This window comes from Pseudonaja textilis, chromosome 1 (assembly GCF_049901715.1).
Source record: "Pseudonaja textilis isolate UNSWEBS1 chromosome 1, rPseTex1.2, whole genome shotgun sequence".
Lineage (NCBI taxonomy): Eukaryota > Metazoa > Chordata > Lepidosauria > Squamata > Elapidae > Pseudonaja > Pseudonaja textilis.
This window is the reverse complement of record NC_141990.1, coordinates 315,823,582-315,845,973: the sequence shown is the minus strand read 5'-3', so window position 1 is coordinate 315,845,973 and position 22,392 is coordinate 315,823,582. Positions and strand designations below refer to the sequence as shown.

The window sequence follows — 22,392 nt, the reverse complement described above, 5'->3', positions numbered from 1 at the left end:
TTCTATTCTATTTTACTATGTATGTGTTTGAGAGACTATTTGGTGGAGTTGACTCCAATTTAAATTTTGCTTTTTTTGCAGCCCCTCAGGTGTGGGCTGCAACCAGTTTAACACACACAAATGCACACAAATCACAGGAGAAAAACTATTGAACAAAATTTGGAATACAGAATTAACATCTTGATATGTAGGTATTATTCCAGTATGGTTGAAATAGAAAAAGCTATGATACAAATGTCCAAAGAATTTTTTTTATTATTATTAATCCTCCCATCCTTCCTTTCACTCATCTCATCCCACTTATGACTGTAACCTTGTTGCTTGTATCCGAATACTTTTTACTGACTATTTCCTAGTATGATTTGATTGCTTATCATACTCTGTGACTATCATTAAGTCTTGCACCTTATGATTTTTTACTCTTGACGAATGTATCTTTTCTTTTATGTACATTGAGAGCATTTGCATCCAGACAAATTCCTTGTGTATCCAAACACACTTGGCCAATAAAGAATTCTATTCTATTCTATTTTACTCTGTGTGTGTTTTGAGAGAATATCTGGTGGAGTTGACTCCAATTTACATTTTGCTTTTGCATAGAGTTTCCTCAGGAGTGGGCTACAACCAGTTTAACAACACACACATACACATACAAGTATCGCAGGAGAAAAACTATAGAATAAAATTTGGAATACGGAATTAACATCTTGATATTCCAGTACAGTTGAAATAGAAAAGGCTATGATACAAATGTCCAAAGAATTGTTTTTTTTTTTTTTGGTAATGTTGGGAAAGAGGTCAAATATTTGCTTTTACTCCTGATTGCTCAGAACTCCACCAAGGGAACATTTTTAGCTTTTCAGATACACATCTAAGCTACTGACTGTCACAAAATGATAGAATCCCAGAATGTTTCATTTGTGACTTTCTGGTTGATTAATTTCTGAATGTTTATTTTCTTTCAGATCCTTGCTTATTTGAGGAATATCCACTTCAACAACAGTGCTGGAGAGAAGATCTCCTTCTCAGAAAACGGACTTGGATCTTCTCAATATGATATTCTCAACTGGGTTTTCCTCCCCAATCAATCGTTTGTCGCTGTGAAAGTTGGGCAAGTAGATGCTGGGGCTCTCCCAGGCCAAGAGTTCATCATTAACTCTGATGCTATCATCTGGGTCACAAAGGTGAGATGGAAGGAAGTGCGGTAAATTTAGGGAAATATTCTTTCTTTCTTTGGGATGCAGAATGGAAACTGGAAACAGAACTACTGAATTACAAAACATGCAGCTATTTGGTGAAAAAACTTCTTTGCATGTAACACAATTGAGGTAGATATTTAACAGCTTTACAAAGGTTCAGGATAGGAAAGAAATTCTGCTTGAAACCCAGGATGCAATTGGGGGAGCCAAGAACAATTTTCATGGGCCTGTTCTGGCTTGCCAGTCATTGCCCCCCCCCCCCCCAGAAGCCAAACCAGATGAGGAGGCAGCATGGGATTCAGGGCCAACATCAAGGCAATCCAAGAGCTCCAAGGGGGAAGAGGGAATAGAGCTGTCAGAGATAGAAACAGAGGCAGAGCCTGAGCCATCCATCAGCCCTCAGAGGGAGAGTCAACAGCCCCCAGGTATGGAGGTGGCTGATGAAAAAGAGGAGGAACAGCTGAGTCCAGTGCCTGATGCGCAGATGCACAGAAAGCAGAGGAGAGGAGAGCAGTGGAAATCTGTGGGCCAGTCCTTGGGATGGAAGAGCCACCACTGCAAATGAAGCCCTACCCTAGCTCTGGGGATAAAAGGTAGGGGTTGGAGATGAACAGACAACTATTCATCTGAAACATTTCTCTTTTTTTCTTTTAGAAGGTGCCCTTTGCCAGATGTGGCAAGAAGAGGTGTCAGGCAGGAGAGATGAGAAGAGTTCCAGAAGGTCAGCAGGTTTGCTGCTACCAATGTGCCCCTTGTCCAGAAGGGACCATTTCTGATCAGATAGGTAGGTCACACTTCAAATTAAGTCTTCCATGGTCAAGGAAACCATTCAGCAGATATTAATATGTTTTCATATTAATTAATGTTTGATAGGATTGACATGCTTCAAAGTATTCATAGTTCTCAGCAGAGCATTGAAGTTTATGGAACTAAACTCACCTTCCCCCACAGCAGGGGTGGGATTCTACCTGTTCTATCTGGTTCTATAGATCCCCTTGTTTACTTTCTAAGCAGTTTGGAGAACTGGTAATTAGAAGCAATCTCTGTTTGTTTTTTTACCACCCTTATTACATTCTTGCCAGTACACCTAGACTTCCTGTCTCTGGAGCTTTTGAGGCTTGACTTTCTTAAAGGGGAAGAGTTGTTTTGAGATTTTTACACTGCTATTGGGAGGAAATACTTCCCTGGACAATCAGCACTTTGAAGAAATAATTGAATAATGAAGCAAAGCTTTTAGTGACAAGATGAGTAACATTCAGCAAGGCTTCTTGGCTAGCTAGAAAGATTAACATTCAAATGTGAGTTTACATACCCGTTCTGAGTTTTGGTCTAAAACTGGTTTTTGGTGAAGGATAATTCTGTGCTTGGTGATGTTTAATCCTGTGTTTACTGATGAGATAATTTTCCCTATTCAGCTTCAATAAACAACAGATACTGTTGTGATTTCATTATTTGTATTGTGTTTGGATTTTTTCTTTGCTCATGGTTTCTTTTTCTACCTGGGAAGTGGGTCTTCCTCACTTCTTTAGCACTGTTCTTTTGGGGTATACTTCCAAGAGGCAGGATGCAAGCTTGGCACTGATTTTTTTTTTTTTACTGCCTTTCTGGGGGGCACGTGACCTTTCCTTAAATCTGGATGATTTCCTTAGGATATCTTATGAGGTGAGTGAGACCAGCTGGTATTTTTAAATGGTGCAAATGGATCTAAGAATTGCTTTTCCTGGGTGTGCTTTTTCTGGAGAGCTTAAATGACCTCTCTACTAAAGGGTTTCACTTTATGAGCAACAGTAGGCTGCTTGATAGTTATCATTGCATTTTAACTATTTTCATTCCTCAAGGTGCTCTGGCATCCTGCCTGATTTGTAACTCTGGCTTGCAGGTACTTTTAATCTAATGATTGGCATCAAGGGCAGCTTTTTGCAAGCAAAGAAGCTTTTTGTATTTTTGTACAGGTAATCCTTGACTTACAACAGGTCATTTAGTGACCATTCAAAGTTACAAGAGCACTGAAAAAAGTGACTTATGGCCATTTATCACACTTATGACCATTGCAGCATCCCCATTGTCATGAGAGGCCAGGCAAGGAGAAGCGCCCCTTGACATGAGTGATGTTGAGTTGATCAAGCCCACCCAGTCACAGGGTCACCAAGCCACACCCACTAAGCCACGCCCACAGAACCGGTTGTTAAAAAAACTGAATCCCACCCCTGCCCCACAGGCCAACTTTTCTGCTCCTAACCAATTTAATGCAGGGTAATTTCAGCAAACAACTTATGGGTACCCTATTAGCCCTTCTTCCCTGCTTTCACATCCCATTGGAAGAATAGCTATCAATCTTTTCATAAAGGATAGGAATGTAAGGTTCAAGCTTTACTTTTTATTATTTAGGTGTTGCTTCTTTTTTCAGCACTCCTAATCTCCTAGGAAATTGATGGGAGAAATAAGACATTGATTTATTCCTATCTACTAACCTTCCCTAGAGGGAAAAAAATCTGAATGGGCAGATTTGAAATACAAACAGAGACGCTGACGCAGAAAGCTCTCAATGTTATCTTGTCTCTGCAACTTTCTTTCCTTTCTCTCTCCTCTAATCAATTTGCTGGTAATTCACTTTTGAACAGAAAAAAAGAATTTTCTCCCTTACAATATTCAATATACAGTTGCATGTCCTTTTCTCTCTCATTCAGCCCAGAACAATGGACAAGATACACACAAAAACAAAATGCAAGGTACAATGTATGTGGTACCTTGCTCAATAGTAGTAACTGTGAGAGGGATCTTGGAGTCCTACTGGACAGCCATTTAAATATGAGCAAGCAGAGTGCTGCAGCTGCCACACAGATGGGTAGAATCAAGATCACGTGAAGTGTCAATACTGCTTTATAATTCCCTTGTAAGGACACACTTGGAATCCTGCATCCAGTTTTGGTTGTCATGATGTAAAAAAGATGTTGAATTTCTAGAAAGAGTGCAGAGAAGAGCAACAAAGATGATTAAGGGACTGGAGGCTAAAACATATGAAGAACAGTTGCAGGAACTATGTCTAGTCTAATGAAAAGAAGGACTAAGGGTGACATGATAGCTGTCTTCCAATATCTCAGGGGCTGCCACAAAGAAGAGGGAGTCAAATTATTATCCAAAGCATCTGAGGACAGGAGAAGAAGCAATGGGTGGAAAGTAATCAAGGAGAGAAGCAACTTAGAACTAAGGAGAAATTTCCTGACAGTTAGCACAATTAATCAGTGGAACAACTTCCCTCCAGAAGTTATGAATGCTCCAACACTGGAAGGTTTTGAGAAGAGATTGGACAACCATTTGTCTGAAATGATCCAGGGTTTCCTGCCTAAGCAGGGGGTTGGACTAGAAGAGCTCCAAGTTCCCTTCCAACTCTGTTATTCTATACATTAACAAAATAGCAAGACTCCTGGTTTACAGATCTATCAGAATTCTGTGGGTTTCAGTATAAATTAAGAAAAAACATATTTCATAGTTTCTCTCACTCTGAAATGTACACATTGATGTGCCCAGTGATTGGAGAGACCCTTTATACCAGAGCAAATTGCTGGGGCTTAACAGATTCTGGTCTCTTAATAGCCTACCATCAGTGTCATGGATGATTTTCTCTTTTTGATCCTATATATAACACACATAGTTCATTCCATCACTACATCAGTAAGTTGGCCACAGCAGAAAGGAGGCAGTCATGTCACCCTGATGGGAGAGATAATGCTTATAGCAGATGCCCCTGAAATCCTTAAACAAAGATTCTTCATTTCAGATGCTGCTCACTGTGACCTCTGCCCAGAAGACCAATACCCCAATGAACACAAGAACCACTGCATTGCCAAGAGGATCCACTTCCTCGCCTATCGAGAGACCCTGGGATACACTTTACTATGTCTTGTTCCTTTTCTCTCTATGATCACATTGGGAGTCCTGGTGATTTTCCTTATACATCACGAAACACCGATTGTCAAGGCCAACAACCGAGATCTCACCTATATCCTCCTGGTCTCCCTCCTGCTCTGCTTCCTCTGCTCCTTCCTCTTCATTGGTCGACCCAGGAAGGTCACCTGTCTCTTCCAACAAACTTCATTTGCCATCCTCTTTTCCCTTGCAGTTTCCTCTGTCTTGGCAAAAACTGTCATGGTGGTTCTGGCATTTATGGCCACAAAGCCTGGGAATAAGACAAGGAAACTCTTGGGAAAACCACTGACCAATTCCATTGTCATAGCCTGTCCCCTGATCCAAGCCCTTCTTTGTGCCACCTGGCTGGCAATTTCTCCTCCATTTCCTAACATGGACTTCCACTCCTTAGTAGGAGAGATCATCTTGGAATGTAATGAAGGCTCAGCTTCCATGTTTTATGCTGTCCTCACCTATCTGGCTTTCCTGGCCTTCATCAGTTTCACAGTGGCTTTTCTGGCTAGGAAATTGCCCGACAGCTTTAATGAAGCCAAGTTCATTACTTTTAGCATGCTGGTCTTTTGCAGTGTTTGGATCACATTCCTTCCCACCTATCTGAGCACCAAAGGGAAATCCATGGTGGCTGTGGAGATTTTCTCCAACTTGGCCTCTGGAACTGCTCTCCTGGTTTGTATCTTTTTTCCCAAATGCTACATTATCTTACTGAGACCACATCTGAATTGTAGGGAGAATATAATGAGTCACAAAAATCTCTGACGTATGCAGGAATTGAAAACTTTTTTTTTGACTTTAGGAAATTTGTGTACTTAATCTGATTTCTTAAAATGAGGAAAATTGTTAATAAAATGGTGTGTCTGATTAAAAGGATCACTTAATCATCAACATTTATGCTACATTTGTGAAAATTTATTTTGATTTTTGGACATTATTGCATTTCCCCTTATTACAAAACAGTAATGTAATCAAGTGATGTGCTTTATCTATTATTCAGGAACAATCATCCACCCTATAATTTTTCATCCATTCCCATTCTCCCCAGTGAGGGCCCATGATTAAATGGGGAAAAAATGATATTAAAGATGTGGTTATTAATTTCCAGAAGTACAATCTTGTACTTTATCTTAATCAAGAGATTGTAAAATATGTCATATGAGGTATGTGTCAGTGGATATTTTCCTGCCCCTGGTAGTCTTACTATTTTTCTGGGTTTTTTTTTTTCCAAATACTGTAAAGAAGCTAAGACTCGGAATGAACTAAGACTTGCAACAAAAGTCAAAGATAATAAAAAACATTTCTTTCAACATATAAAAAACAAGAAAAAGTTAAGGAAACAATCAAGTCACTAATGGGAGATTATGGCAAGGAATTGAGGAACAGCAGGGAGAAACAGAGCTGCTTAATTCTTTCTTTGCATCTGTCTTCACACAAAAAGAAGAAATAGCTCAACCTACCAAAAACAGAACTGTAAAAGACAGGCGGGACTTCCAGTTTGAAGGGCTTCGGCAACAGGCAGAAATCCACAATCGTGCATGGTTTCTGTTTGGGTTTGCCGCTGGAGCACCCCGAGCTGGCTGGTTTCAGGGCTAAGCCACCCCGTAGAGGACAATCACTTAAATAAGAGAAAATAGTGTGCAGCAGCAGTCAAAAAGGCTAATTCAATCCTAGGCTGCATGAATAGAGGGACAGAATCAAGACCACATGAAGTGTTAATACCATTTACAAAGCCTTAGTAAGACCACACTTGGAATACTGCATTCAGTTGTGGTCACCACAATATAAACAAGATTTTATTTATTTATTTGTCAATCACTTACAAGATAATAAGTATAAGAATAAACATGAGTGTGAATACAGGAAATAGGTATGAATAAATGGTAGGCATGATTGTGCACTTATACATGCCCCTTACAGATGTGTTAGGAATGGGGTGAGGTCAATAGTAGATAGTTTAAGGATAAAGGAGTGGGGGCGAGAGGATGTAACAACAGAGTCAGGTAGTGCATTCCAGGCATTGACCACTCTGTTGCTGAAGTCCTACTTTCTGCAATCGAGTTTGGAGCAGTTTCTGTGGAGTTTGTATCTGTTGTGCACTCTTGTATTGTTGTGGTTGAAGCTGAAGTAGTTAGTGACTGGTAGAATGTTGTAGATGCTGAGATTCTGGAAAGAGTGCAGAAAAGAGCAAAAATGATGATTAGGGGACTGAATGATAAAATATATGAAGAATGGTTGCAGGAATTGGATATGTCTAGTCTTGTGAAAAGAAGGGCTGGGAGTGACATGAAAGCACTGTTCCAATATTTGAGGGGCTGCCAAAAAAAGAGGGGGGGTCAACTTATTTTTCAAAGCAGCAAGATGAGAAACAATGGGTGGAATCTAACCAAGGAGAGAAGCAACCTAAAACTAAGGAGGAATTTCCTAACAGCGAGGACAATTAACCAGTGGAATGGCTTGCCTTTAGAAGTTGTGGGTGCTCCATCACTGGAGGCTTTTAATTGACAGCCATTTGCTTGAAATGGTGTTGGGTCTTCTGCTCAAGCAGGGGATTGTACCAGAAGAATTCCAGTTCCCTTCCAACTCTGTTATTCTATGTTCTAATTTTAAGATGCATGGGAGAAATTAGTTTCTAATTTAATATGTAGAGGTAAAGATTCCCCTCGCACATATGTGCTAGTCATTTCCAGCTCTAGGGGGCAGTGCTCATCTTCATTACAAAGCCAAAGAGCCTGTGCTGCCCAAGACATCTCCGTGGTCATGTGGTTGGCATGACTCCATGGTGAAGGTGCAAGGAACGCTATTCCCTTCCCACCAAAGTGGTCCCTATTTTTCTACTTGCATTTTTTACATGCTTTCGAACTGCTGGTTGGCAGAAGCTAGGACAAATAATGGTAGTTCACTCCATTACTCAATGCTAGGGATTCGAACCACTGAACTGCTGACCTTTCTGATCAACAAGCTCAGCGTCTTAGCCACTGAGCTACCATGTCCCTTAACTGCTATATAAATAAACCAGTTAGTCCATCCAAACATTGATATGGTGGTTCACACCTGCTAGGTTACAACTATTGAGCATGTGCCACCATGCCATATTAGCACATTTTCTATCTGAGCAAACTATGACACAAGTGCTCAGTTTCATTAAAAACACCCAGCTTCACCTTGACTCTTGAGTCCAGATGCTCTGTGAATTAGCAACAAGAGATATAAACATGTTTTTCCCCTTCTAGTGCCAGGACAATATGTCAGAACAGTCATTGTTAATGTATCCCCTGTGGATTTCTACCATCACAAATCTTTCAAGATAAAACCTGTTATAAAACATACGCTCCTAGTTCTCCCAGTGGAGAAAGAACATGTCTGTCATCTTCTCTTGTCTTGCAAGTAGAAATTCCTGTGTTTGCTGAGACTCAGCTGGCCATAGTTTTCTCTTTGGCCCAAACACAGATAAGAGCCTGAACACAGATAAGAGGAAACATGGTTGATATAAATTTGCCCTGAGGCCCCCCAGGTAGCAAGGGTAATGTCTATTGTGCCAAAACTTTGGAGAGATTCCAAGTGCTACCTGCAATTTGACTTCTGCACAAACCTTGACTTGTGATCTTGGAGGGAAGGTGACAACAATGACTAGGCTGCCTCTTCTACTGCTGTTGATCTTCTGGTTCCTGCCTCCAATTGCTAATAAAAAGATGCAAACTGTATGTGTGTTGAGGAATTATTTGCAATCACAGGGAACCTAGTATAGGCCTGGTGATCTCGTTATTGGTGGGAATGTGCACCTGGGAATCATTGCTCCTTCCGTTGTTCTAGATTTCAAAAAAGATCCCTTCTTGTTTTTTGTGCCAAGTGTGTAAGTCTCATTTGGAGGGATATGATGTAGATACTTGTTTGCTTTGTTTTAAATCAAAGGTCTTCAAACTTGGCAAGTTTAAGATTTGAGGACTTCATCTCCCAGAATTCCTGAACTAACATGACAATTCTAGGAGTTGAAGTCCACAAGTCTTAAAGCTGTCCCATTTGAAGACTCTTGTTTTAAATCCAGGGAGTCTTTTTTTTTTTTTTAAATACCTATTCTAGTATCTAGTGTACTCCAAATCTTTATTCTTTGCTCAGCAAAGCGCCAAACTCTTAAAATAGGTAAAAATTCTCTATAGAGAAGTTTTCCTCAGTAAACAACAAAAGTAAAGCAGGACAAGAGCTTAGAAATTATGTGTCAGCTTTGGAAGCCATATTGAGATTTGATGCCCCCACGCTGCCACAACTGAGCCTGAGAAAGTGGGAGGGAGGAATTCATTTGAGTATATCTACTTAGACAAAATAAAATTCTTTTGTTTGGTTCAAGGTCACTGAGTGTGGGGTATAATGAAATGGGAATCTTATTTTAGGATGGAAAGTGATTGGACCATGTGATGTGGTGATGGCTAAGGGGGGCGGGGGTGGATTTGTAGTTTTGACTTTTGCAAGGATGCCCGGAATTTTCAATTTTGGGATTCCACAGATGTCCCAGTTACTATCCAAATAAAGGTATCTTTGATATATGTCTGTCTCAGAGTAATCGTTTGGAATGGAGGTTTGTTGAAATGCATTTGTGCTGGCATAGTGAAGAAGTTGGGTTATAATATTAATTTGGATAGAAGGTCATGGTGAGAAGCTTAAAGAGAAGAGAAGGATTATAACTACCGCAGCAAAGTGAAGAAGGAAAGGACTTTAGAAGGTATAAAATGTCCTGTGATGTGAAAAGAGACACTTTTCTTCTTTCTCACAAAGTCATACAAGTTTCATTAAGAAACATCTAAGGACTCAAACCAGTGAAACTTGGGACTTCTGACTCCAACAATACACACACATACACACACACACACACACACACAAAGGCAAGGCAAATCCAATAGCATGACCTTTTCTGAAAATTTCTCCAATGATTTTTCTCACGATAGACTCATACCGAAGAGGTGCCAGCAGTTCCTGGCTGTGGTATATGCAATCAGAGAGGTCAATAAAGATCTGGTTCTCCTCCCCAATATCACACTCAGCTTCCAAATTTCTGACAATCACTGTGAAACTGACAAGGGCCAAAAGTCCTAGGTAGGAGAGGAGACCGTAAAACATTACAGCTGAGCCTTGCTTACATTCCAAGATGATTTCTCCAAATAAGGAGTGGAAGTCCAAACTAAGAAATGGAAACCTGAGAGCTTCCCAGCCAGGTGGCACAAAGGACTGCTTGGATCAGGGGACAGGCTATGACAATGGAGTTGGACAGAGGTTTTCTTGAGTTTCCTTGTCTTGTTCCCTGGCTTGGTGGCCATGAAGGCCAGAACCACCATGACAGTTTTTGCCAACACAGAGGAAACTGCAAGGGCAAAGAGAATGGCAAAAGCAGATTGTTGGAAAACACAGGTGAGCTTCCTTGGTTCACCAATGAAGAAGAAGGAGCAGAGGAAGCAGAGCAGAAGGGAGATCAGGAGGATGTAGGTGAGATCTTGGTTGTTGGCTTGACAATAGGTGTCATAATGTTTAAGAAACATTGCCAGAACTGCTATAGTGATCACTGAGAGGAAAAAAGTAAGAAAAAAATAAAATATATCCCAGGGGGTCTTGATAGGTAAGGAAGTGGATCTCCTTGGCAATGCATTAGTCCTTGTCCTTGTTGGGAATTGGTCTTCTGGGCAGGTTCGAAGTGAGCTGCATCTGAAATCAAAAGTCTTTGTCTTTTGATATGCATGTTTCCTTTCTGCTATTGACTTACCTACAAAGGGATTAAATAAAGAACCCACTGTGCAATTTATGGGGCATCTAAAAGAGCATATCCTTCATTTATGATGATACTGATTAACCAGTGAAGAGGATTTGTTCAATTCCAGCTATCCATTCAAACTGCAGTGTACATTATCCCTTGCACAAAGGTGATAGATGTGTTTCCTTTCTGCAGGTGACCAACTCATAGAAGGAGTGATGAAAGAACCCATGTGCAATTTATGGGGCAGAGAAAGAGCAAATCATTTACCATGATCCTGGTGATAGATTAGCCTGAGACAAGAATTCAGTTCCAGCTACCCATTCACTGAGCCCTTCCATGAGTGGCTTTCCATCTGGGGTAAGCTGACTGTTATTTCTCCTATTTAATAATGGAACCCACAATAGACTGATAGATCTATTATCCAGGAATGCTAGTGTTTTGTTTGTGAATACATTATCCCTTCCTTAAATTCTCTACTTTGTACCTCAAATCGGTTCATTCAGAGATTTTTCTGCTCCCTCCTGCTCTACCAAATTGACATAGATAGATGAATGTCCTTTCTCCCTGGCAGGTCTATTTCCTCAGAGGTTGATAGTGCTGATGGAAGGAGCATATTCTGTGTAATAAAAATTAAAGCTTGGACTGCACACCCAACTTCCTCAGGAAAGATTGGAAGGCTGTTTTTGCAATTTGTTGTTAGAGTGGAAATCCAAGTTGGAGATTCATAAAGTCTGCCCTACAGCTATCCTGCCATGAAGTGCTGAGGATCGGGAAAGATTCTGTGACCAGGGCAGTTTAGATTGGTAAACTGAAAGGTTTTGCTAGAAGATAGGATTTCATGTCTATCTCATAAAAAATGACAATAACGAAAAATGACTTAATGAATGTTTTCTTTGATCTTAAAAGATTGACATTTGAAGTCTTGTCAACCTGTCTTGTTTGAAATGGTCCCTTCTGGACAAGCACCACACTAGTAGCAGCAAACCTTTTCTCCCTCTGGAACTGTCCTCCTCTCTCCTGCATGGCACCCCTTCATGCCACACCTGGCAAAGGGCACCTTCTGAAACAGAAAACAGAAATATTTGAAATGACCTAAGCTGCATTCATTCTTTCCCCCATTCCTATTTCCTTTCCCTATTCCTACATGTACATTCAGAATCTCTTCTAAAGAAATATATTGCCACTGTCAATCAGAAATCAAGAACAATCATGAGGTAATCATGCCTGGGACATTTCTGACACACCCATAAATGTGGGAGATTGGATCTGAAATCTCAGCCTGCAGAGGAAGGATGACAATGTTTCTAAAAGAAACAACTGTGAGGTTACAACTGAATGGAAATGGTCCATGGAAATCACTGTTGCTTCCTGTATTTGCATCCTGTATTTCAAGGAGACAATGTTCCCAAGCCTAACCCTTTGTGGAATGACACAAATCAAACCTCAAATGGGCAAAGCAGATTTTTCATCCAATGACTGCCCTAATTTCTGCCTTGATTATTGCTCACGTTAGAAAGTTGTTCTGCATCTCAGTAAGAGAATGCATCTTTCTTTTTTCTTTTTTAAATAGATTTTATTAAATTTACAATTTAAAAACACATCGACAATACATTTACAAAGTAGAAAGAAAGATGGGTAGGGGGAAAGAAGGAAAACACCCGGCCTAGCACACTGGATAAAAGCTGGTTGGGGGAAAGAGAAAGGATATAGAGGGAGAGAAGGGAAGGGAAGAGGAGGGAGAATAGGGTAGAAATACAATTAAAAATGAATGATATCTTTTTGTGACAGTCTGTAAGGATCATTACTCTTCATCATATCCAATCTACTCCTCTTTTCCATTATGTTTAAGTTACTTTTTATCATTTACATAATTTGTCTCTGTGTAAGCCAATTATACCATGAGTCCCAGTTGTCGTAAAATGTTGAGGACTCTTTGTTTTTTAATGCTATCGTTAATTTATCCATTTCAGCACACTCACAAATTTTCTGAATAATCATTTGCTCTGAAGGTGTTACGAGGTAATTTCCAGCATTGAGCAAACGCTAATCTAGCTGCGGTTAGAATATGGATTATTACGTATTTTTTGTTTTTTTTTTGGATAAATATCTATCAGAGATCCCTAGCAGGAAGAACTCTGGTTTACAGTCTATTTGTTCTTTAGTCATCTCCTCCAACCATTTACTGATTTTTTTGCCAAAGTTTTTGGGTAGTTTTACAAGACCACCACGTGATGATAATTTGATAATTTGATAATCTACATTGGCACTTTTTAATACAAAAAATCTATAACATGAGTCTGGGCACTAAATTCGAGAAAATTATCACAATAATTTACAATACCCAACAGGCCAATATACTATTTATTTTATTTATTTTATTTTATTTGTCAATTGTTTACAAGATAATAAGTATAAGTGTATACATAGTTATGAATACATGAAATGGGTACATATAAGAAAAATAAAAGAAAAATAAAGGTAACAATAGGACAGGGACGGTAGGCAGGTTGGTGTGCTTATGCACGCTCCCTACAGACCTCTTAGAAAAGGGGTGAGGTCAATAGAAGACAGTCTAAGGTTAAAGTTTTTGGGGTTTGGGGAAGAAACTACAGAGTCGGGTAGAGTATTCCAGAGATTGACCACTCTGTTGCTGAAGTCGTATTTCCTGCAATCAAGCTTGGTGCGGTTAACCTTGAGTTTGTATCTGTTGTGTGCTCTTGTGTTGTTATGGTTGAAGCTGAAGTATTAATTGACAGGTAGGACATTGCAATGTATGATTTTATATACCATGCTTAAATCAGACTGAAGACGGCGTAATTCAAGGTTTTCTAGTTCTAGAATTTCAAGTCTGGTGGCATAAGGTATTCTACAACGAGTAGAGGAGTGGAGAACTCTTCTTGTGAAATATTTCTGGACTTTCTCAATTGTGCTAATATCAGATATGTAATGTGGGTTCCAGACTGATGAGTTGTATTCGAGTATTGGTCTAGCAGATGTTTTGTATCCTCTAGTTAGTAGTGTGATATTACCAGAGAAAAAGCTACGTAAGATTAGGTTAACAACTCTTAAGGCCTTTTTGGCTATGTAATTACAGTGGGCTCTAGCACTTAGATCATTAGAGGTGAGTATTCCAAGGTCCTTTACAGAGCTTGGATCATCAACAAGATCTTGACTATTCAGCTTGTATTTTATTTTCGGATTTTTTTTGCCAATATGTAAGACAGAGCATTTATTTGTTGAGATTTGTAGTTGCCATTTGTTTGACCATTCTGATACACAGTCAAGATCTTTTTGAAGGGTAGCAGTATTGTCTGTGGTATTGAACAGCTTTACATCATCAGCGAAAAGAACGCAGTTGCTCTTAATATGATCACAGAGGTCATTTATGTAGAGTATGAAGAGAGTTGGTCCTAGAACACTGCCTTGGGGGACACCACTATTGACAGGTACAGAATTTGATAGGATGCTCCCAATTTTGACCATTTGTTGTCTGTTTGACAGGAATGCTTCTATCCAGTTATGCAGTTGTCCAGAGATACCATAGGATTTTATTTTTAGGAGTAGTTTGTCATGTACCACTGAATCAAAGGCTTTACAGAAGTCTATGTAGATTGCATCTATTGTTTTGCCCTGATCAAGTTGTGTAGTCCATATGTTTTTGCAGTGTAAGAGTTGCAGATTACAGGATAGTTTTTTTTCTGAAACCAAATTGTTTATTGGAGAGTAGGTTGTTTGTCTCTAAGTGGAGGATGATGGATTGGTTAATAATTGATTCCATGACTTTACAGGTGATGCAGCATAAGGAGATTGGTCTGTAATTTTCAACTAGGCAAGGGTCTCCCTTTTTGAAGATGGGGATGACTGTGGCTTGTGACCATAGGTTAGGCAAGGAACTGGTCCTGAAAGCTTTTTCAAAGATTATGCTTAGAGGTTTGGCTATGGCAGTGGATAGCTTTTTTAAGAAATAGGCACATATTCCATCCAGTCCAATAGATAGAGATGGTTTTAGATTGCGTAGTGCTTTTTCAACATTGTCTTCTGTAAAATCGATATGTATTAGATCATTGTAGTTATCTGTGGTTCAGCTAGGAAATACTGGGCATGATCCATTGCTGTTTACAAATACTGAGCCAAAAAATGTGTTAAGGATGTTGGCTTTAATGGTGTCGTCGTTGCAGTCTTTACCATTAGATCCTATCAGGGGTGGGATGGACCTTGAATCTTTTAGTTTGTTGTTTACAAAATTGTAAAAAGCACTGGTGGAATTGGTGCTTAGAAGGTTTTCCTCTTGTTTAATGTGATAATTGGTGCATTCGGTCTTTATTTGGTGGCATAAATTTTTGTATCGGCTTTTGAAATTGGCAACGTGACCAGATTTGTTTTTCCACCAGAGTGATCTCTTTTTGGATTGTAGTTTCCTTATTGTTATGGGCAATCTGTTTTTTTGTTTTGTTTTGGGAGTTGTTGTTGGTACATATAGTTTGATGATTCTTTTGACTTCAAGTAAAAATATGTTGTAATGGTTTTCAACAGTATTGCATCCAGTGAATAGAGATTGCCAATCAAGGGATGAGAGATCATTGTTTATAAGATCATAGTTGCCTTTTTTGAAATTATAATTGGGGATCACATCATTGTGGTGGTTTTTGTGTGGACGTATGTTGAGACAAAAGTCAATCATATTGTGGTCACTGCTGGAAAAAGGTTTTTTAGTTTGTATTCCATAAGTTAAATTCAAACTATTGTAGAAGATGAGATTGAGGCAGTTGTTTAGTCTAGTGTTGTTGGTTACTAGCTGTTCCAGTCCCAGATTTGTAACAGCATTGTAAAAGGTTGCATGTATGGTTTCAGTTGTACATTCATTTAGGGTCCAGTCAATATGAGGCAGATTGAAATCACCAAGAAAGATAAAAGGGTATGGGCAGGATGCTGCCCATGTTAGTAGTGTATTTAGCTTGTTTACATGTTCGATGTCATAATCAGGTGCTCTGTAACATAGTAAGAATCGAATTGTGATATTTAAGGATAGTTCACAGATAATGGTCTCAGGAAGAGCAAGCTCCTGGGTAACTTGGATATTTTTTAGATGTAAGGACTTTTTATAGAAGATAGCAACACCACCACCTCTACGAATTTCACGATCTGATCGGTAAACATGATAGTCTCTTACTGTGGTAATGGAGTCAGGGAGAGATGCGTTGAGCCATGTTTCACAGACAAATATAATGTTGAATTTAGCCATATTTAGTAGGAGGAAAAATTCATGTATTTTATTTACAAGGCTTCTTGCATTGAGTAGCTTGCATTTAAGGCCAGCAGTAGTTGGAATTGAGGTAGTTAAGGGCGTGCGTGCCTAATCTTGGGTGATGGTGGATTGGTTGAGGTAGGGTTGTGGTTGAAGGTTAAAGCTGAGTTGCGGGATGTGTGACTTACTTTTGATACAGTCAGCATGGTAGTCAATGTACAGGTCCTTCTCTCCATTGTCGAGACGTTTTTTGAGTTCAGTGCGGAGTACACGGGAGTGGGCACGTTGCTGTATGGTTAGGTCAGGGTGACAATGGAGGTTCTTATGGTTGGTGTTTGTTTTGGTGAGTGAATTTATAGTGTAAATGAATTTGCGTTTGCTTGATTCATTTTTGCAAATGACCCTGCAGAAGCGTGGGGTCACAGAGCCATCTCTGTTTTTGAGTTCTCGGCCAATGCGGGAAATGTCAAGTATTTCATCAGGGGAGATGGTTGATGCTTGATAATCACTGATGATGTTTTGGACAGTTGTGATGTCATCATTATCATTGATGCCCTCTAGACCAAATAAGATGGCATTTGGACGTTTCCGTTCATGCTCAATAGCTTCTCTGATGAGGATTGGGATATCAATATTTGTCTGGGTTATGTTTTTTTGTGGATTGGGTTGTGGATTGGGTTGTGGTTGTTGAGTAGAGATGTAGTTTGTAGCTATTGGATGTTCAGGTTTTTGCGTTGTGTCTTTTTTTTCGAGGTTGGATAATCTTTCTTTTAAGGCGTCCAGGGATGCTACTATGGTGTCAAGGGATGTTAATCATGTTTCAATGGTATTGACTCTTTCCAACAGATCCAGTTTGGGTCTGCATGATTTTCAGAGATATGGAAACTTATTGGATGATTCTAGATATTGAATCATTTGCTTGGGTAATCCCAAGCAGTCATGATGAGCGTATTTGTTACACAGAGAACATTTGATGGAGTTTTCATTATCCTTTAGAGTTTTGTAGCATTTAAGGCATGTGCAGGAGTCTTGTGGTTCATTGTTGGGGATTAATTTCTCTTTAGGTTGTGGTTTGGCATTGGATTTTTTTCTTGGCATGGTAGGTTTGTTAAGATAGTACGTTGATTGAATTAATTAATGGAACAATTTTGGGTAATCAATATAGCCAATATCACACCAATCAATCAATTGCAGTAATCTCTCTAGTCAGATAATTTCCTAAGCAACAATCAACCTAATCAATTAATTACACTAATCATTAGTCACACTGTTCAATTAAATTCACTAAATCACTGATTTTACTAATCAATTAAATTACATGAATCTTGATCTTTTAAACCAGTCAGTAATCACACTCTTTGCACTAAACACTCTAATCACAATAATCAATTAATACAATAAATCAATTAAACCATTAATACAATATTTTATAGAAATTGACTAACTAATAATTGATGTAGGTGATGAGGTAGAAAAGTTGTAAGTTTTGAGGTAATGAATTAATGGGTGTTTGATTAAAGTAATGAGGTAGTATTGAGAGTCTTTAAGGAAAGGGTTGTTTGTTTTTCTAGCAGCTGTGATAGACTGGGTAAGAGGAATTTATTGCTCTGATTGCTGCTGTTATTGCTCTGTAAACAAAAGGCTGTAACAGGATGTTCAAAGCACGCTGGGTTTTTGAAAGAGAGCAAAACTCACTGAATTAAAACACTTTAACTACAATCAATATGTCTCTGAATAAGATTGTTTTGCAATAGTTTCCTAAAGTTCTTCAAGTTGAGTAGTACTAAAATACAGTCCAGAAATTTGGGTTAACTAATCCAATCTGTCCTTTACTTTTAAAGTTATTTCTAGTTGCAATACCTTTTTTTTTAACTAAATCTGACAGTCACTCCAGATCGTTAATCACAGTTATTTTCCTCCTTTGAGTCCCACTTTCCAAGGAAAATTCCACTGCAGAAATTTGAGTGATTCTAACCAAGACTAAGCACGCTGTTACAAGATCTTTTCTTTCTTTTTCACTTCTGTCTTAGCTGACTTACTGGTTTTGATTTAGCTATGCAGGCAATTCTCTTTTTAGTTCGGATGGAGGGGTTTTCTTCAGATCAGTCAAGGAGACTGTCCTCTCCTCTCAACAACCAAAGCATTCCTCTGCTGTCCAGGGTAACTTTTGGCTCCTAAGAGCCTCAGGGCTTTCTCCTCCCTCCTTGTTTCTCCCTGCCAGCTGTCCGATGTGGCTCAAGGGAAATTGTGTGGGGGATATTAATGGAAACACATTGTCTGGCATGGAAGATACTTCTATCAGCTGTGTGAGGGATTTAAATGAAGGTACGTTGTTTGCACTCCTCAGGCTCCAAGTGATCCAGTTCAAGAGCTCCACCAGTGTGGAGCTCGATGGAAAGAGTTTCACTTCTCTGGGGAAGGAGAGGAGGGCTCTGGATCAATTAGCAGGAGCTTTGCTAGCATTATTAGGGCTCCACGGCTTCAGAATCCAGCATTTTTGGGCTTGTTTTTGGGGATCAGGTTTACTCACAGTTACTGGTGCAAGCAGCAGCTTTAAAAGTGATTTCTGGTTCAGGTGGTGGCTTTATAGGGAGATAGTGCTCCAGGAGCGAGAGCTTCACCTTCCTAGTTGGTCGCCGCCATCTCGAATTCTAAAATACTAATTAATGGTGAACAAATAGGCCCATTAAACATTGAAAAGGGCGTTAGACAGGGTTGCCCCCTCTCACCCCTCCTATTTATACTTGCTTTAGAATCACTGTTAACGCGGATAAGACAAAACTCTGAAATCCAAGGAGTTAGGGTCAAAGCAGAGAAATATAAACTACAGGCGTTTGCAGATGATATGGTTTTCTTCCTAGAGGAACCCATGGAAAAAGGACATAATCTAATAAAAGAACTAGAACAATTTGGTTCAGTAGCAGGATTAAAGATTAATAGAAATAAGACAAAATTACGGACTAAAAATCTAACAGAGAATCAGAGGAAAGAATTAGAAAAAACCATGGGAATACAGGCAACAAAAAAGGTCAAATATTTAGGCATATGGTAAACACCACATAGTAAATCGCTCAAAGAGAATAATTATGATAAACTATTACAGCAAATTAAGAAAGACCTAGAATCTTGGAATAAGCTGCAGCTTTCTCTGCTGGGCAGGATTGCCACAATCAAAAGAGAATGCATCTTTCTTTGTACTTGTGACATTTCTTTGAAGCCCACCTTTGTAGCCCAGATGATTCCATCAGATTTAATGGTGAAATCCTGGCTTGTAGGAGCCTCAGGATTTACTTACCCAACCTTGATGGGGACAAAAGATGGATTGGGGAAGAGAACCCAGTTGAGAAGATCATAACGAGCAGATCCCAGTCCATCTTCTGAGAAGGTGACTTCATCTCCAGCACTGCTATTGAACTGCATGTTCCTCAAATAGGAGAGAATCTGAAATAAAAGAGACCTTCAGATATTGGAGTGTTTGGGCTAGAGCCACAAATGAGATGTCATAGCTTCTACCATCACATAATGGCCATCTTGAGAAGATGGGTTTATATTTGAGAAAATAGTTCCATCTCCTATTGGTGAACTGAGGAATCAGGTGTATTTAACTCTGAAACTAAAAGTTTCCCCTTTTTCGCTAGATGTGCTTTCCAACTCCAATTTGATCAAAATAGAAGAATTTGAATTCCACAATCTAAATTTAATTTTAGGCTTTTCCTCTTGTAACACTTGTAATATTTTCCAATAGTTCCTTTGCCCCAAGATCTTGTTAACTGAGAAATGAATGTTTGAAATAAATAAGTAATTTCTATCAGAGCCATTGAAAATTCCACTGATTTTCTCAAGCTTGTTGTGAAAGGCTGCAGAATGTAGGGACAATGTTTGATCTACTGGGAAGCATCTCAGATGGGGTCTCTGATGAATTGGTATGGGAGCTTGCGGGCATTTAATCAGGAAGTGAAACATTCATATGGGGAATTTCCGTTCCAAGCATCTGTGGACTGAGTCAAAAACTTCAGGAATTACCTGCCATGACTGGACATTTGAGGTCCTCTTTCCAAGCCTCATGATGCTTGTTTGAACTCTGGATCCATACATTGCATGCAAAGCATGTGCCAGAGCATAACCAGCATTGTAGATATTGTAACTTTCTCCTTTCATGCTCCTTTCAAAAATGTAACTGGGCAGATTCTTGGGCAGTCAGACTTAATCAGGATTAATCTTCTTCCCTTTTTTTCCATTTTTATTGGTACAAGTACATCGGAAGAAAGGAGAAGAAACCAACACCCTAATATAGAGAGTAAGTGGCACTAAAATGATGGTTACCCTTTAATAAAGAATAAAATAAGAACCACAAATTCATTATATCCCCCACCCCAACAAAAAAACTACTTTTAGGTTCATCTTTGGCTTTTCTGTGTGCTTTTTTTTTTTGGAAACAAATTTTATTAATTTTAACAAGAAACAAAAAAGACAAAACATCATCAAACACTAGAAAAAAAGAAAGAAAGAAAGTTCTCTTACCTGTGGGACCTTAAAGATGCTGAAGATGGAGGCCATCCGCTTTGAGGACTTCGCAATGAGACCACCAATGACAGAGAGCAGAGTGTTCTGAATATCACATTTATAACCTGGAACCACTTGGCCTCGTGAGGTGAGCATGGAGAAGCTGTTTCAGAAAATATATCTCTCCCTCTGGAAATGGCCATAGATGTGGAAGCCAAGGGTGATGTTGGGGGGCATCATCTTCCTGATGAAGATTTTGAGAATTCCAGCCCATTTTAACAGCTTGCTAATTTATTGAGAAAAGCACAAAATGTGTACTACACTAGGACGATGCAAATATTAAAAGAAGCATTTATGAAAAAAGTCCCTAATTTTGAAACAAAAAAAAACCCTGCATGTTACCCCTCCAGCTGAAACTTACGTATTATGTAGATGATGAATCAATGTATTAAAGTCTAGGACAGGAGACTTTACAATGGTTCCCAGGGGAAAATTCCCACCAATAATGAGATCACCATGCCTATAATTGGTTTTCCTTAAGTGGACATAATCCCTGAACACACAAATGGTTTGGAGCCTCTTTGTTGTAGATGGAGCCAGGAGCAAGAAGAGCAACAGCATCAACAGTAGCATCACTCCAGTCTGGTCATTCTTATCACCTTCTCTCTTAAAACAAAAGCCAAGGTTTATGCATAGACTGATTTGAAGGTTGCTCCTGAAATCTCACTGGAACTTTAGCAGATCAGACACCACCTGTGCCACCTGGATGTCCCCAGGGCAAATTTTTAGCAACTATGCTTCCTCTTTATCTGTGTTTGGGCCATGACCATAGAGGAAACAAAGGCATATGAGTCTCTTCAGACCCAGGAGGGAGCTCTTTTCAAGACAGACTAAGGTGTCACATTCTGTCCGCCAGCTTGTGAACTCAGGTGTATTTTTTAAAGTAAGTTTTATCCTGGAAGATCTTTGTGTCTAGAAATCCACAGGGAATACATGAAGAATGCCTGTTGTTCTGATAATTGCAGGGAAAAACCACTGTCCTATCCCCTTGGCAACAGCTTCTCTTCATGCAACAAAATGGAAAAGAAGTTTGAGTCCCTTCTTCTAATTCACAGAGCAGATGGAGTCATGGTAGAAGTTGTGTAGTTGACCTGCATGGAAATGACCCCTGCACACAAGATTGATTTTGACTTATGCCCTAGTTTGGTCAGATAACATGAGTGCTTTTTTGGAATGGTAGCACAAGGCTGAAATGGAATTTGAGGAAGAATCTCAGGATATTAACTGCAATTTTTTTTGTAGGACTTGCAAATTTCTGTTGCTGCAGCTGAAGGGTAGGAATTGTCATCTGGGTGTTTCTTTTGGACTTTTGTGGTGCTGTTCTCCAAATTTCCAGGTCTGAAATTCTTTTCTTGAAGATTCATTCACAGGACCAGTTGGGATCGTTTCTATTGTGCTGCATCAGTATTCCTAAGAGGTCCTTAAAGAGGGCATGCATAAGCGCACTAGCGTATCTACTGTTCCTGTCTTACTGTCCCCATTTATCTATATTTATTTCCTTTCTTCTTGGTTATGTTCACACTTATACTTTTTATCTTCTACATGTTTGACCAATAAATAAATAAACAAACAAACAAACTTTCTTGCTGCATGGCAACCTCCGTGTCTGAGCTTCTGGAGGGCATTTCATAATTGACTCTGGGGTTCTCCAGACTTATGCTCTTGAGCAATGTCCATTTGCCATCCCTCGCACAGGCCTTAGAGGCATTTCAACATGGCCTCGATCC

At 39.4% G+C, this 22,392-nt stretch overlaps 2 protein-coding genes across 2 annotated transcripts in view; both read left to right on the top strand.

The window, feature by feature from the left end:
• LOC148128328 (vomeronasal type-2 receptor 26-like) overlaps positions 1-22,392 on the top strand; it is a 343,174-nt gene that overhangs the window by 39,396 nt on the left and 281,386 nt on the right. The gene's annotated exons all lie outside the window — the stretch shown is intronic.
• LOC113451303 (vomeronasal type-2 receptor 116-like) lies at positions 857-6,008 on the top strand. The gene is made up of 3 exons (XM_026722668.2): positions 857-1,184; positions 1,854-1,983; positions 4,978-6,008. The coding sequence occupies exons 1-3, from the start codon at positions 948-950 to the stop codon at positions 5,880-5,882; spliced, it is 1,272 nt and encodes a 423-aa protein (XP_026578453.2). The 5' UTR covers positions 857-947; the 3' UTR covers positions 5,883-6,008.

What these genes read in the sequence shown, in the direction of transcription:
- LOC113451303 (XM_026722668.2), top strand. Translation starts at nt 948, where the DNA reads ATGTTTATTTTCTTTCAGATCCTTGCTTATTTGAGGAATATCCACTTC. An exon ending in CTATCATCTGGGTCACAAAG is followed by an intron (nt 1,185 to 1,853) that starts GTGAGATGGAAG and finishes TTTTTCTTTTAG; the next exon opens with AAGGTGCCCTTTGCCAGATG. An exon ending in GACCATTTCTGATCAGATAG is followed by an intron (nt 1,984 to 4,977) that starts GTAGGTCACACT and finishes TCTTCATTTCAG; the next exon opens with ATGCTGCTCACTGTGACCTC.